The following is a 14834-nucleotide window of genomic DNA, read 5'->3' as shown; positions in this document are numbered from 1 at the left end:
ACAAACCCAAAACACCATAGAATTGTAACAGGTGAGATAATACAGTGTACGCAAATGTGTAATTTATCAATGAAATTAAACTTTCACTTTAATTTTAGAATTGAGATGGGTACCCTGGACCAGCCTTAACTGTTACACAATTCCTCTGACATAAATCAAAAGACAATTTGCTAAAAAGGAAAACCAAAAAAATCTGAACTTGAGTTTTCAAGTTTTTCTTGGTTCGGAAAAAGTCTCTCAAGAACTGTCTGTTTATTATATTTTGTAATAGTAAAGAATTTAAATAAAACAAATTAAGTTTACAGATTCAGAATACGTAGATATTCTACACAGTGCACAAATAAATCACGCTAGATTATTCAAAGACAAATAGCTATAGAAGAATTCATTACAATCCTCAAGTTGTTTACACTTTGTTCCGCCATTAACAGAGATGTGAGAACCGTGTGCGCTGTGCAAACATTGAACTACATCTAAATCCAGTAGAGTGGGGACGATAAAAGACTATGAAGTGATTTGACGATGGCTGGGTGAAGGACGGAAATAGACACATGTCTTGGTTTCTAGGATAGGTTGCTAACAAAGTGCGCAAGAATGGACCATGGAGGAGAATGTGTTTTTTATTCTGTTGGGTTCAACAAACTATGAGTTAACATGGTTAAAGGGAAATTACATCATTGGTAACTGTTGATTTTCAGAAAATGTGGATTTGTGGGGTAGGACTATGACATATTTGTGCTTCTGTGTCATCCCAGAAAAAAAGCAATAGGTGATGATTTTAAGCTGTTAGACAAACCTTGTACAAATATCACATATTCAAACAATGCCCAGGTCGAAATTCTAGTTGAACCTAGTTAAACTGGGTTTAACTGGAACTAGTTGAAAACCAGTTGATAAACTAGTTAAACACAGTTAAAACAAGTTGGTTTAATATGGAAAATGGACAGACACCAACTGGTTTATAATTTAAACCTAGTTGAACACAGTTAAACCTAGTCCAAATCAGTTGGTTATTATGGAAAATGGACGTTTTTGGTCACTATCCAGTTGAACCAGTTGACCCCAGTTAACTAGGTTCAACTGGAATTTTGACCTGGGTGGTCAGCCGACCATTGCTTAATGACACGGGGTGAAACGATTTCACTGGGTACTTTAGGAGGTATTTGTAATTTCAGTCAAAAGAAGTTACTTTGTCACAACTTGGTACATTTGTTCCTGTCTGGAAGTGATGTCAATCTACCTTTGATAAACAAAAAATGTCGCCAGCTTTATCAGATTTGTACTTAATGAAATGAGAATGAACGAGTCGGACAGCACAACGGCAGACGTCTCTAGAAAACAGATCTATCAATCAAATATTTGTTTAAAAGAGAATAGTTTTGAAATCGCAGCACAGACACGCAAGCTTCACCCAACAGCAACCAATATGATTTCACAAAGTTGTTAAAACAACTATTCATCTATTTCTCAAAGAACAAAATTTTCAATTACATTGAAAAAGAAAGTTGAATCAATGAAACTAGCCGAAAAGATAAAATACTTACAAAAATGCATGATGGTTCCTCTCCTGCGAGTGTTTGTTGCTTTTGTGAACATGTAAAACACGGTAACATTGTCGTCCTCGCCACCTGCAGCCACAATGCTGTCAAAATCAACAAATAAAAACAAATTAAAATTACAATACATGAAAATATAAGCAACCGTGTATGCTTAGATATTCACTCAGAAATTTTGTATGTTATAGTGGATGAGGACACACAACCTTACAGATCCGGTTTTTAGGGTCCTGCTAACGTTTTTTCGTTATTCCCTTGCGAAAAAATTCTCTTATGGGTTCCAGGTTGAATAAAGAATCCCCTTTGTAAGGTCCATTATTCCATTGTGTAAAAGACCCTAATAAGAAAGCTACTAAGTTTTGTACCATTCAAACACAAGTAGGCAGCATCTGATTTATAAGCATTTTTAGGTGCATGTCTGCCCTGATCAGTTTTATCCTCTTTCATTTTGTTTGGATGCCGAGCTAGGCCTTTTAACACAACAAAGCAGCTACTCTTGTCACAGTATTTATTTCCTTACATTTTGTTTGGGTGCCAGGCTAAGCTTGTTACTGCTCCATATGCAATGCAACAGCTGCTAATTAACTTCAGATTAGAAGACGATGTAGGTTGTGGAACGCTGGCTTTCCTTGGACTATCTGTTGTCTTGGCAACAGTCTCATACAATAACACATCTCCATTCTGGTAACCAACGGCAACATACCTATATTAAGGAGAGAAAAAAACAAATTAATACCAAACTAATTGCCAATGAGCAATTTTCCTTTGAAATAGCATATAAAAACGCCACACAAAAAGTTTCAGTTGCTACTCAAAAGTTATGAAACATTTTTAGTATTCAGTGTATCAGTGTTCACAAAACATGATCAGTCTAAAAAACTTTGCTATCCAAATGTTGCCGGTCAAAATCACTCCTCGATTGGTGTATTTATATTAGAGGCTGCTCTTGTATTTCTAACTTTGAGCAGAGTTCAATTCTACAAACTACCTTCGCCTTTCTGGTTAGACATTTAAAGGCAACTTAGAAAACATTAGTTGTAATGATTCTCCCAATGAGGATTTAAATGGCCCACAATCAGGAAACTCTCATGTGTGATAACAACCAAACAATAAAAATGTTGATATACTTATACCCCAATTGGAACCTACTTCTCCAAAATAGGATATCATTGTCCCAATCAGGAGAGCTTTATGTATAATAAAACATCAAACATGTTAGAGTTTAAACAAATTTGAGATAATGCATTTAAAAAAAACAAGGTGACCAGAGGCATGACTGACAATGGCTGCCATCAAAGTTGTTAATATTGAATTACAATAAATTGATGGTGGACCCATGCATGCACATGGTCTAAAACAAAAGGTACACAGTGCTGTCTTAATTAGGTGGTCACAGCTCTAGTTTACAAACAAAAGCATACAATTTCTCGCTCGCTAATTAAGTTGTGCCATCCTCACACACAAAGTTTGTCTTTAAAACAAGTACATATTTACAATAAGTACATTGTTTGCATTTCTGATTGGACTTTGCAATGCTCCAATTTTAGTACAATCAGAAATATTTGGGTTCCTTTATAAACACAGCTCGATCTTACTTTAACATAGAACCTCACTTGACTAACTGGGTCCATTAAATCTAAATAGTCAGAAAAAGTATTTGACAACTGTCTTATCTTTTAAAGATAACTAGAGGAAGAAACATGGCTGGAAATAAGCAAACAAACCACTATTAGGCTGAGTTCCGTAATATCTGGCACTTATTATGTGAAATCTAGTAATACGCTAATCATCAATTTGATTGTTTTTCATTTTATCAACTTGCAGGGCAAATGTGGCTTTCAAATTTTTGTTTAGGATTGCATTCTTAGAATGGTTAAAAGAGCTGTTGAATAACTCAATATCAATAATAATGGTTTAACAAAAACATGAGACCACCAGACTTGTCCTGTCCTGAGCTTTACTGGACGAACACCGACATCTTTGGCCTCCGGCCGTTGGTCCAGTGTAAAATTTGAGCCCTTTAAACCCGGACTTACTTCCGATCAGCTGTGGCAGTCAAAGCAGACACTCTGCATTTCCTGTCTCTCCTTGTATCAATCAGAGACATCTTCATTGGCTTGACATCCCATAGCCATATCGCAACAGTTCCATCCATATGACCTGAATATAGCGAGCTCTCACTGGGATGCAACGCTAACCTAATGCATAGGGGAATTAATCGGAGGGTTACTCACATCATCAATTGATATGCTTCTACCTCTATTTCAAAAGGATATAAATGGTCCCCAATCTGGAACCCTAAGTATAAACACAACCAAACTAACCCAATTGGGTATAGTTATACCCTGATTGGAACCTTCTTCTCCCAAATGAGGATATCAATGTTAAAAATTTGGAAACTTTTATTAAGAACCAAACTACCCCAATTGGGATTAACTTCAGTGGAGAACCTACTTCTCCCAAGTGTGAATATCAATGGCTCCCAATCATGACACCTTTATGGTTGTCAACCAAACTACCCCAAATGGGGTATACTTTCATCTCGATTGGGATCTTCTCCAAAATGAGAGTATATGAATGGTCTCTAATAAAAAACCTTTGAGGATTCTAACAACCAAACAACCACAACTGGTACCTCAACAGGGGGAGAGTCCTCTGATGAAAAAGTCTGAAACTGGGATCTAGAATGAGATCTTTGGAGGTGCATTCAAATGAATATTGCATTTCCACCTTTGATCACCCCTGGAGTTATAGATTCTAACTAAATAGCTTTTAGGAACAAGTAGATCAAAGAGCATGACTTATTTTTATATTGGAGAAAAATACAGAATTCTTTTTTTACAGACAGACTTTAAAACTCACTTTGGACTCTAGACATTGCCTGGTACTTGATCAACACATTATCAGTTAAAATTGTTTGCAAGTCAAATCCTTGTGTGAACTTGGCCTATGTAGCAACATTATTTCAGTAATCACTCACTTTGTTACTGCTGATGTAGGACCCTTCATACTGCCCTCTATGTTCATTTCCTGACAGTTCTCAGTAGAAACTGAATGGACAACCACAGAGCCTGATGTGCTTCCAATGGCCAGAAGAATAATGCGCTTCTTTCCTGCAGGGAGTGAAAACAAACTTGGTGAATTATTGCACTATGAGAAAAACTGTAAATTAGTAACTAGCTAATAGCCTATAGGATTTGAGGCATTGCATGGTGAGGTATCAATGTATATTTGGTTTGCGGTAACACCATGTGTGTTTCTACTTGCCAGGTAGAGTTTGTTCTTAGCTACTGCCGTGGAGTAGATTATCAAAGGTTCGGGAGACTTCTCTAATAGCCTCTTGTAAACTGTTAAGTTTGGCAGTTTGCAAAGAAGTGGAATTCCACTTTTAATAATATAGAGATAGATTCATGCAGTAAGATTTGATAGTAACTTCACCACCCAATACACCCATGATCAAGAAAACCTTCCAAACATTCAGATTTAAAGAGTGCCATAACTATGGGGTACGTGGAGGACAGGCACTGAACTTAAATATGTGCTAGTTTTTTAGGCTATGGGTAATGGGTAACAACCAAAATTAATATAGTTTTTTAGGCTTTGTGAAAGACTCTGGTAGGGTCGAAACGTCGGGCCACCACTATTTGTTTTTGTGTACAGTTACTACTGACAAGTCCTTAAACCATAAACATTGAGCTTGTTCTTACGCTTAATCTGTACTGTACATAATTCCAGAGCAGTAGGTGCATCAGTCCCACAATGCACTACAGCTTGACCTTTGCCCTGCAGTGTGAGGTCATTGATTATCTTCTTAGGGAAGTTGACATCTCCACTTGGACTCCCGTCTTCTTTGCTGGAATCACTGAAGATAGAAATGACAATATATTAATACTTCAATGACTCAATAGTGACATTCACTGGACTTTCAATCATAAGGTTTTGGGTTCGAATCCTATCAATGCTGATTTCACAATGACTAAAATAAGTATTGTCGTCTAGTTACTGAATCACAATTTCTTGACTTGTGCAATTCATAATCATATACATTAAAGCAATGTTTGTATGATAGAGATTGGCTGTTGCCAACTTGGCGTCATCCCTTTGTGGGATGATGCAGAGTTTGACGGGAAGATCATCAAGAAGAACAACGAAACAAACAAACAAACAAACAAACAAATAGACAGAAAAACAAACAAACAAAACGAACCTCTCAGGTGAACTAAATGCTCCTTCATTTGTCTTTCGTCTCTTCATCTTCTGCTTCACTTCTTTCAAGATGTTCCCCATCTGCTTCCTTTTCTTGCCTCCACTGCTCTGATCATTTACTGAAGATGGTGGAGACAGGGAAATGATGACGGAGAATCCACTCTCTGTGGAACTGGTTTCCACTCGAGCCATTCCCATCTGATATCAGAAAAATGGTTCAAAGTAAAATTGTTTTGCCACATTCAATCAATCCAAAATTTAGGTTTTCAAATATTGATCGACTATTTAGTTAACCCTATACCGGAAAAGAAAGTAAAGCCTTAAACGGTGAAGATATTTTAAACAAATGCTCTCCCAGCTCAGTAGTTTTCAATGCTTTCAGCATGCAACTTTGTAAGAAAATGGAAATTCCATGTCATCCCCATCATATGCCTGTCAGCTATCAAAACAAGGTTGACTTTTAACAATGGAACTGTACAGATTGACAACCAATCTGGAAGAGGCCTCTGTGGAACAACACACACATTGTACAACAAAATCGGGAGTGAAACAATTGTGTTATTCTCATTCTGAGCACTCATGGAGCTTCAAGTGTTTGTTAGAGGGCATCAGGTTGGCTGAGTGGTTTCTCTCTCTGTCTTTCATCTCTGTGGACCCAGGTTCGAATCCCACCTCAGACCGGAGCATTGCATGTGAATTGGATTTTCAGTCCCTACCTGCTTGAGTGGGTTCTCCCCAAAGGAGCTTTTCCTTTCACGTCTAACCTGAACATTTCTTCTTGTTTCCTATTAACCTGTTATTGGCGCTTGAACTGTTGGATGTGTTTTGAAATAAATAAATAAATAAATAGAAAATAATTACCTCATATGGGTCTGATGAATGAGGCAGCAGAGCATGAATGGCTTCTTGGGAGGCAAAGTTGTCACAAGTACCAAAGCTCATCACACCGCTCAACGTCAGGTTATTCTTCTTTTTCAATTCAAGCTATACAATAAGAATGAGAAGAAAAATATTAAACAGACGTCTTTTTCACCTTCTTGGTCACTTCTTTTGGACAAATGACACACATTTACTATTATCTTAACAGTCCCTCAATGTAGCAGCTTACCGACGAGTATTGGGGCTTGGCTCTTACAGTTTACACTTTGGGATTTTGCACATACTTAGTGTAAACTTTGCCATTAATACTGATCTTTCAAACAAATGTTATTCAAAGAAAAAAGGACGAAAATACATTCCCCCAAATTTACATGTCTTCAGAACTCATTTAAACATAATCAAGCTGCTTACTAAACCTTCATCTTGAATAAGAATGTTTAGCTGGAACGGAACGCACCCTCCCCAAAATAAAATTTGTCTTCTGAGCTTATCATTTAAAGGGTAGACAGAGAAATGTCCAAGTTATTAACTTACGGCGGCTTTCTCTTGCTCATTGGGCAGACGGTGAAGAGTTAAAGCATGTGAACATCGTTGGCATGGTGTCTGGCTCAGAAAAGGGGTCACTATCTCAGCCCTGTAGTCAATGAAAAAATAGACACTAAAATTATTTATAGTTCTGGTAATGACAATGAGGATGCCTTGTAGTGAACTTAACAACACCGTAGCTCACAAGCCTGAGGAAACCTGTAACTAAGGGTGCTTGCTATGTGAACCAGAAATACTGGGGTAAACCTATATTCTTCCATGATAAGTGTTCTTTTACCAAAAGCACACGAATAACAGGCAATTGTCTTAGTTTTTTTAATCTGATTTTGTTACTCCATAAATAAGGTTTATGATATGATTTTAGCTCATCAGATTTTCGTAACAGGCTTCCTATCAGTAACTTAACAAAATAACAAAGTCATGAAATCTAAAAAAAAACAAGTAATAAGCTCATAGAAGTATTCCACAATCCCTTTTACAGAAACCAAAGAAACAACTTCTTCTTTGTGCAATTATTTTGAGAATCCATTTCATTACCCAGTCTTTAACAAGAGTTCCTAGTTATAAAACTCGATACCCAAATTGTCTCAATCCTTTCAATGGACTGTGACTCATGACTCCCGAGTAAGAAAGGTGGCATGTATTTCAAGATTCCTTCCAATGTTGCTTGGCTGGATTAATAATGGCTGCCCTGATGTGAGAATGTCAACATAGCTGATGGGAACAGATGAACGGTACTCCCTGTAGTATTCCATGGATATGAGATCTCATTCCCACATCTGGACAGGAGCCGATATGAAATACTCCCTTTCCCATAATTGACATAAATATCTCCGACAATCTTAAAGGGAAGGTATATGTTAGGTAATCACTCACAATCACTCTAGGTTAGGAGTACAACAGTTTTTGATAGTAGAAGCATTTCGAGAAACATTTCACTTCAAAGAATGTGGTTGTAAAAAAACAAACTATAATTTTTTTTCTTCTTAAAAATTCAGAAAAGTAAAAATCTTACGTAAAGCCATGATATTTCTGGCAGATACGAGCTAGATTGTCCAGACAGAAACCTCTACATCTGCACACCTTCATTGCGATCTGAAAGTAAATTACCAAATTATACACAGTAGGTTTATTAATTCAAAATAAAGTGAAGACTTACAAAATGGCAAATAAGAAAAAAATTTATTCCAAGAAAAAAATATTGTGTCAGTACCTAGAAAAAAGTTGTCTTGAATTTTTTTTTTTTTATTTCAAGGATACCACTTTTATTAGTAAATTTAAATTTAATTTCAGGAAATAATCTTAATTCCACATAAAGTTATAACAGAATAACTTCTTTTTGTTTGAGATACATTCTTTGGATTATTTTTTAATTAATCTTTTGAAGTGCCCCTTTAAATACAAGTTTGTTTAGTATGGGGACTTAACTGTGGTTTACATGGGGGGCACAAGAACACCCTACCCCACTGCAAATAAACCTGTTGACACTTACAATTCCGTCATCGTCATCCGGGTCAATATTAGTGGGTTCAAACCACGCCCCAATCCCTGCGTCGTCACTGTCATTGATTGACATTGGCGTCATCTGCTTGTCATCTTTATCCATTTGCAAGCGGCACTGCAAACCAACACGTCCTGTCAATGTGTTGGTGATGAGTTTATCCAGGCTGGTCGAGGGACGATGACAATCGATGGAGTGCTTACAATTCGCACATTGCTTGGAGAGAGGGCTTTCTGCTGGAATACTGTCGATAAGGATGGTACAAAAACACAAAGTTTTCTTCATTATATATATCTGGTAATGAAACGAGGATGTCTCATAGGTGAACTTAGTCACTGTACCTTACAAGCCTGAGGAAGCCTGTAAACAAGGGTGCTTGCTATGTGAACCAGAAACACAGGGCTAGGTTAACCCCTACTCTTCCACAGATAAATGTTCTGGGTTCTTTTAATACGTGCACTACCAATCCTAGTATATAGGACCTACGGCTAATGTCTTGAAGAACAAAGCAATTATGACAAAGTTGCTTGCTCAAGGACACAAGTGCCATGACCAGAATTTAAATGAATAACTTTTAAAATAACTTCATAACACACTGCTGCAGTGAGTAGAAAACAGATGTGTGGGAGGCCTTATACTCCAATTGCCTCTGTTGCCCCTAGAATGTTCTTATAGTAATCGTCATTACCTCATAAAGGTGCACATTCTTACACTAGCCCATTCAAAACCAAAACATCAGGACTCTCACTTTAAAGCCCTTGGACACTTTCGGTAAACAGTATTGTCCAAGGCCAACACTTCGTGTATCACAACTTATATATAAAATAACAAACCTGTGGAAATTTAGGCTCAATCGGTCATCGGAGTCGGGAGAAAATAACGGGAAAACCCACCCTTGTTTCCGCACGTTTCGCAGTGTCATGACATGTGTTCAAAATAAATTTGTAATTCTCGCTATCGAGAATTGATATTGTTTTAATGTTTTCTCAAAAAGTAAAGCATTTCATGGAATAATATTTCAAGAGAAGTCTTTCACCATTACCTTCTGTAAACCCTGTAAGTTATTTGTAAATCTGTACCGAAAGTGTATAATGGCTTTAATAGATGGGGGTCCACTATGATGACAAATTATTTGCAGAGACTCTCTTGCTCTTTTTCAACGAGCCATTTGAATGTCTACTGTACCTTGAGTCAGGCTTACAGTAGCCCATGCAGTCACTATCACAGCCGACACAAGCTCTACTGTTTGCCTTCTCACTGTTACTCTTCTTCTGTTTGTCCAGTTTAGTCGGTAGTCGATGTTCACTCTCGGTATGTCTGCATGACATGCATGTTACGAGCCATGTGTTGCGTAGAGCACCACCAGGGGCATCAAAGTCTGTACAATCACAGCGAGAGTATTGGCACGGTGTCCCATTCTTGCCTCCATTTTTACGAACCTATAAAAATAATTTGTGATACAAGTTAAAAGGGTTCAAGAGGATTTGGAATCATTAATTTATGGGAAGCAATCCTGAGAATCTCAACCATTTCTCTGAACCTTATTCCTTTTTTAAAATAAATTTTTAGTTTTTGTTTAATGCAAATAGCCAGACACACAAGGCCTGAAGGCCACTTCAAGGCATTCAAGGTGTGGGCTACAATCATCAGTAAAAGGGAAGGGAATGGTTTCTCAATATGTTATACATTATCAACAACTTCAGCACATCTTACCAAGTAAGTTAACCTCCCTTTAACTTACTTTAAGGATGTTTTTTAAGTAAAGATGAAGTCTATAAATCAGTTAATCTTACCTTCTTCACTTGGAATTCTGTCAAAGTATCTGGGGGTAAATTAAACAAAATAAAACACATTTTACATTTGAAAGGAGTATACAATCTATGCTTTAATACTGTCAAAACTCCACATTGATACCACCTTTGGTTCAAAAGTTGTGGAAGTATAGACACCTAGAAATAGGAGAGAATGAACTTGAGAAAAACTTTTTTGAAGTAAAATTGTTTATTGAAAGTTAATTGGCACATTTTATTTAAATGCTTATTTTTAACCCCTTTTTGATGTTATTTATCAAAAGATATTTTGGCATAGGGCCTACAAATTTAGGAAAAAATATTTGTGAAAATTTCAATCCTCAGTGTTGGCCTGTTTTGGTTTATTTCTCCATTTCGGACAAACAACTCATTTAGTTTAATTGCATAGTCACAAATATTGCTGTACAGGGAACAAGACAGTATAAATGGCTTCATAATGATGAAAACCAGCGGGGCAAACCATCAGAAAATGAATGTCCTAATGCTTGTTTATGCTCTTTGTACCTTGCTCTTAAGAGTGGTTTGAGAGAGAATACAGTGCAAAGCTGTGTGCATAATGGCTCTTGGGCCAGTCAGTCACCAATATTGGTAAACTACTGCGGCGTTGAATTAAAGAGACATTAAACCTCAGCCCTACTGGGGAAAAACAGAAAAACTAAAAAATTACATTTTTGATAGAGCAAGTAAAGAGACAGGTCGAGTTAGGCAGGCCATGTTATATTCACATCCATACATGGTATCCTTTTGAAACATGAAATGGGAAAAGCGCCCTCGATTCATTAAGAAATAATCTTATAATAAAATGCCCCCAAACTTTTTGAGTCAGGCTGTTTTGCCATACTGCTGTGCTGACTCTTACATAAATCTTGCCACATTTTATTTTCTCCCCTGAGAAACTTGCCAAATCAAACTTTTTTATACTACATGCCTTTTATTACTTAGAACAGTTCCTTCAAAATCAGTTCCTAATTGTCGTTAAACATGTTAAATAGTTTTGAAATGATTTGGTACAAGTATGACAGCATTGAATTCTAACTTTCTACAAGTGGTCAATCTATTACATGTTCAACAACTATCTCTTGTAATTAAAGTTGTATACATTTTAAATAATTCAAAAATTATTTTAACAGGCAGATAAAAAGTCGAATGTGTTACTAGACATACAAAACGGTAAGGGTTAATACAAGTGCTTGTCATGAAGCCCAAACCTATGGATCATAGACAATTAAGGTGAAAAAACCTACACAAAAACTATTAAGACAAAACCCAAACAAACAGCTAAAGAAAGAAAGAAAGAAAGATGATACCAAGGGCAAAAAGTATAAGTGTATACTTGATAAATATCATGCAAATAGATGTTTCATAAGATATTTAAAATAGGTTTGTGGTTTATAATTAAATATGTTAACCCAGACTACTCTACAACACAGTAACATCCTTTCAAGTTATCTTAAAAGACCATTTGGTCGAAAGGGCGTTCCTAAAATTCCTCAGCAGGATGAATTTAATTATTTCAGAAGGAGAAAAAAGACATTACAATGCAATTTAATGCGTCTATCTTTATCAACGCGTAACACATCCGTGCCTTGAGGTGGATTGCAGTCACTGGTCACGCAACGGTAAAAGTATATGGTCAACACTATTCAGTAACTTGTCATGTTACATGTATTTTTGTAACAGGTCTGGAAGGATAAGGAGAGGGGGGACAGAAAAGGTTACAAGGAAATGTTCCACCCCTTTATCCCGGAATCTCCTTGTATACCGTAGTAATTAATTTCCTTGCATTTCCAGCGACCGCAATGGCCCCTTTAATCTTGTCAATTAAGCCCAAGTGTCTGCCATCCATTGGAGATGTCCGATGACGTTGGCAATCATCTCCCAGCCTAAATGTCAAGAGTGTCACGAGTCTTTTCTCCCTCATCCAAACATCCCGTCCTTGTTTCCTTGGGGAGTTCCACGCAGACAGGGTGACCTTTCCAGTAACGAGATTCAAATGCAGACAGCTGTCCTGAAGTGACAGCGACATTAACGGTCTGTCTGCGTACAGACACGCCATCCTCTTACTCTCTCCTCTCACTCCATTGGAAAAGGCCAGCTTGTGAATTATCCAGTAGAAGTTGCCTTCCCTTCCACCCCCCCCCCCATGTAAAAGTGTCTATTGGAGATAGATGTTAGAGGAAAACCCTTTCAGACCTGTCACACTTCAAAACTAAACGCCCCTCTCAAAATTCAACCAGACAGAAAGTTAAGTACAGTAGCTAAACAAGAAAAAGAAAAAGACGTTTTTTTGTCATGTACGGGTCTTTTATATACTTTGTACAATGTGGTTATCTGTAACTTTAGTTGGCTCTATGAAAACATTTGTGTAGTTTTCACCGTTCCCCCTTCATATATTTTATATTTTGTACCGATTGAAAACCAATGCTTTCAAATTTGTCATGAAACAGTCATAACCAGGGCCCTATTTCATAGAGGCCAATTTCATCCCATTCCAAAACAGCAAAAGAACATACAATGAAGTTAACATTTTCAAACTACTTCTGATTAAAAAAACTAATTTGTTACACATTATAGACACTCTGATCAATTAACTGTCTGTATACTTTAGTTCTCATAACGTCTCTTTTGACTATGCTCTTAATTTTTAAATTTTTCTTGTGTATAAATTTTCTCCTCTGTTTTTAAAAATTTTTTATATAAAAATGTAAATCTGTATTTTAATTTAGTCTCTGGACTGCGACAAGCAGATGTTTTTTACAATAAACCAGTAATAATAATAATAATAATAATAATAATATACATGTGAACAATGTTCTCCACTTGCATTACACATTTTTCTGGGCAAAAGCTGGTTACAGAATTTGAAATTTCCACCCCGTCTGAAAGACTTTCTTCTCTTAATTCCCCTCACGTCCAAATGTTTCCTTAAATTTAACAAAAGTCACTTGATGACCCAACTGTGTCTGATGGAATTCTGGATGAACTGAATCTAAAAACAAGTCCTAGTCTGATTGAAGCAACTTGACGGCAGAAATCAATGGTGCAGGATAGACCACTTTGTACAAGCAAGGTTTTAGTCAGAATTTGGTAAAAGGGCGTCCAGATTTGCTACAAATTAATGTCCAAATTGTTCACTTACAATACTTTCACATGTAAATGAAAGATAAAAACAGGGTGCCCAAATTTAAAACAGTGTGTTCAAACAGACACCCATCTGGCTGCCTATATGTGTAACCATGGAACTCCATGGTATACAAGCAAGATTCCTGGGCTGTTTAGAAGCCCACCCCAAACTCCACAACACAAATTTGTATTTTAGTTTAAGGTCTTAGTTAAGCTACATTGATTTGAAATACGGAAAATTTCAATGATCAACTATGCTTCATGTACGTACAACTCAATGTGTAGTGAATCATATTAAGAAAGCAAGAAAAAGAAGAATACACATAAAGCCAACCTAAAGGGATTGGCAATTCTTAGCTTACTATTATGAGATTTTACTAATAAAAACATCATAAGTCAACTTGAGTTGATTTCATTTATCATATTATTTTATTGGATTCTGTTGTACGGTTTTGAGAATTACACAATGTATACAAACTGTACATTGAATGATAATAACTGAACACAATGCCATTCAGATTGTGCTACTGTTGCTTAAGCCCTGTTTAGACACAAATAAAAGTGTGTAAGAAAGTAAAGTATGAATGCTTTAAGAAATGTCAGATCCGATCTTTAATTAAAAACATGGGGACAAACCCACTGCAAATAAGTACCAAAATTAAATCCGAAAACTGCATATCACAATGCATCATGAATGACCATAACTTAGGAATAACTTAACCTAGCCTTGAAGACGGAAATGTTTTCAGTGATAAAAAGAACATAAAACAGACGCCATAAACTTTAATGTATCTATAAAAATGTATATGAAAAGCTCAGTTGATTTATTGGGCATTCTAGCAACTTCAACTTACAAAAGTTGGACTTATGACAAATAACTGTCACACCAATTTCCTATAACATTTCAAAGAAGCAGCACTTCAAACTTCTACAAGTTCTACAAATAATTGTTTATTTTTTACAAACTTGACAGGAAGTAAATTCACGGTGCTTATGAGAAGTTCACACTGTTACCAATCAACTATACTCTCCTGCTTATAGGCCTATTTAATAGGCCGGTTCTCCTGTATATTTTTATCATGCTTGTGAAATAATGTTTTACTTCTTATAGTATTTCTTTGTTTTCTTCGGTTGTTTGCCTGTAGTTGTGCTTGTCCCTTGTCTTTCGGTTTGGATGTGTGAACAAGGGTCCCCATTTAATGGGCCTGTTTG

The 14834-nt window shown here is 36.5% G+C and overlaps 1 protein-coding gene across 1 annotated transcript in view; it reads right to left on the bottom strand.

The window, feature by feature from the left end:
• LOC139941427 (zinc finger protein basonuclin-2-like) overlaps positions 1–14834 on the bottom strand; it is a 32448-nt gene that overhangs the window by 2083 nt on the left and 15531 nt on the right. The window contains exons 3-14 of the mRNA XM_071937911.1: positions 10482–10510; positions 9874–10127; positions 8680–8932; positions 8203–8282; positions 7176–7275; positions 6624–6746; positions 5764–5960; positions 5264–5418; positions 4537–4669; positions 3593–3754; positions 2077–2259; positions 1545–1642 (exon numbers count right to left, since the gene is read on the bottom strand). Of these exons, the coding sequence (XP_071794012.1) occupies positions 1545–1642; positions 2077–2259; positions 3593–3754; positions 4537–4669; positions 5264–5418; positions 5764–5960; positions 6624–6746; positions 7176–7275; positions 8203–8282; positions 8680–8932; positions 9874–10127; positions 10482–10510 (1767 nt within the window). The remainder of the gene's footprint in view (positions 1–1544; positions 1643–2076; positions 2260–3592; positions 3755–4536; positions 4670–5263; positions 5419–5763; positions 5961–6623; positions 6747–7175; positions 7276–8202; positions 8283–8679; positions 8933–9873; positions 10128–10481; positions 10511–14834) is intronic.

Source organism: Asterias amurensis, chromosome 9 (assembly GCF_032118995.1).
Source record: "Asterias amurensis chromosome 9, ASM3211899v1".
Taxonomy (NCBI): domain Eukaryota; kingdom Metazoa; phylum Echinodermata; class Asteroidea; order Forcipulatida; family Asteriidae; genus Asterias; species Asterias amurensis.
Note: the sequence above shows the minus strand (reverse complement) of the source record. Positions and strands in the feature narration are given on the sequence as shown.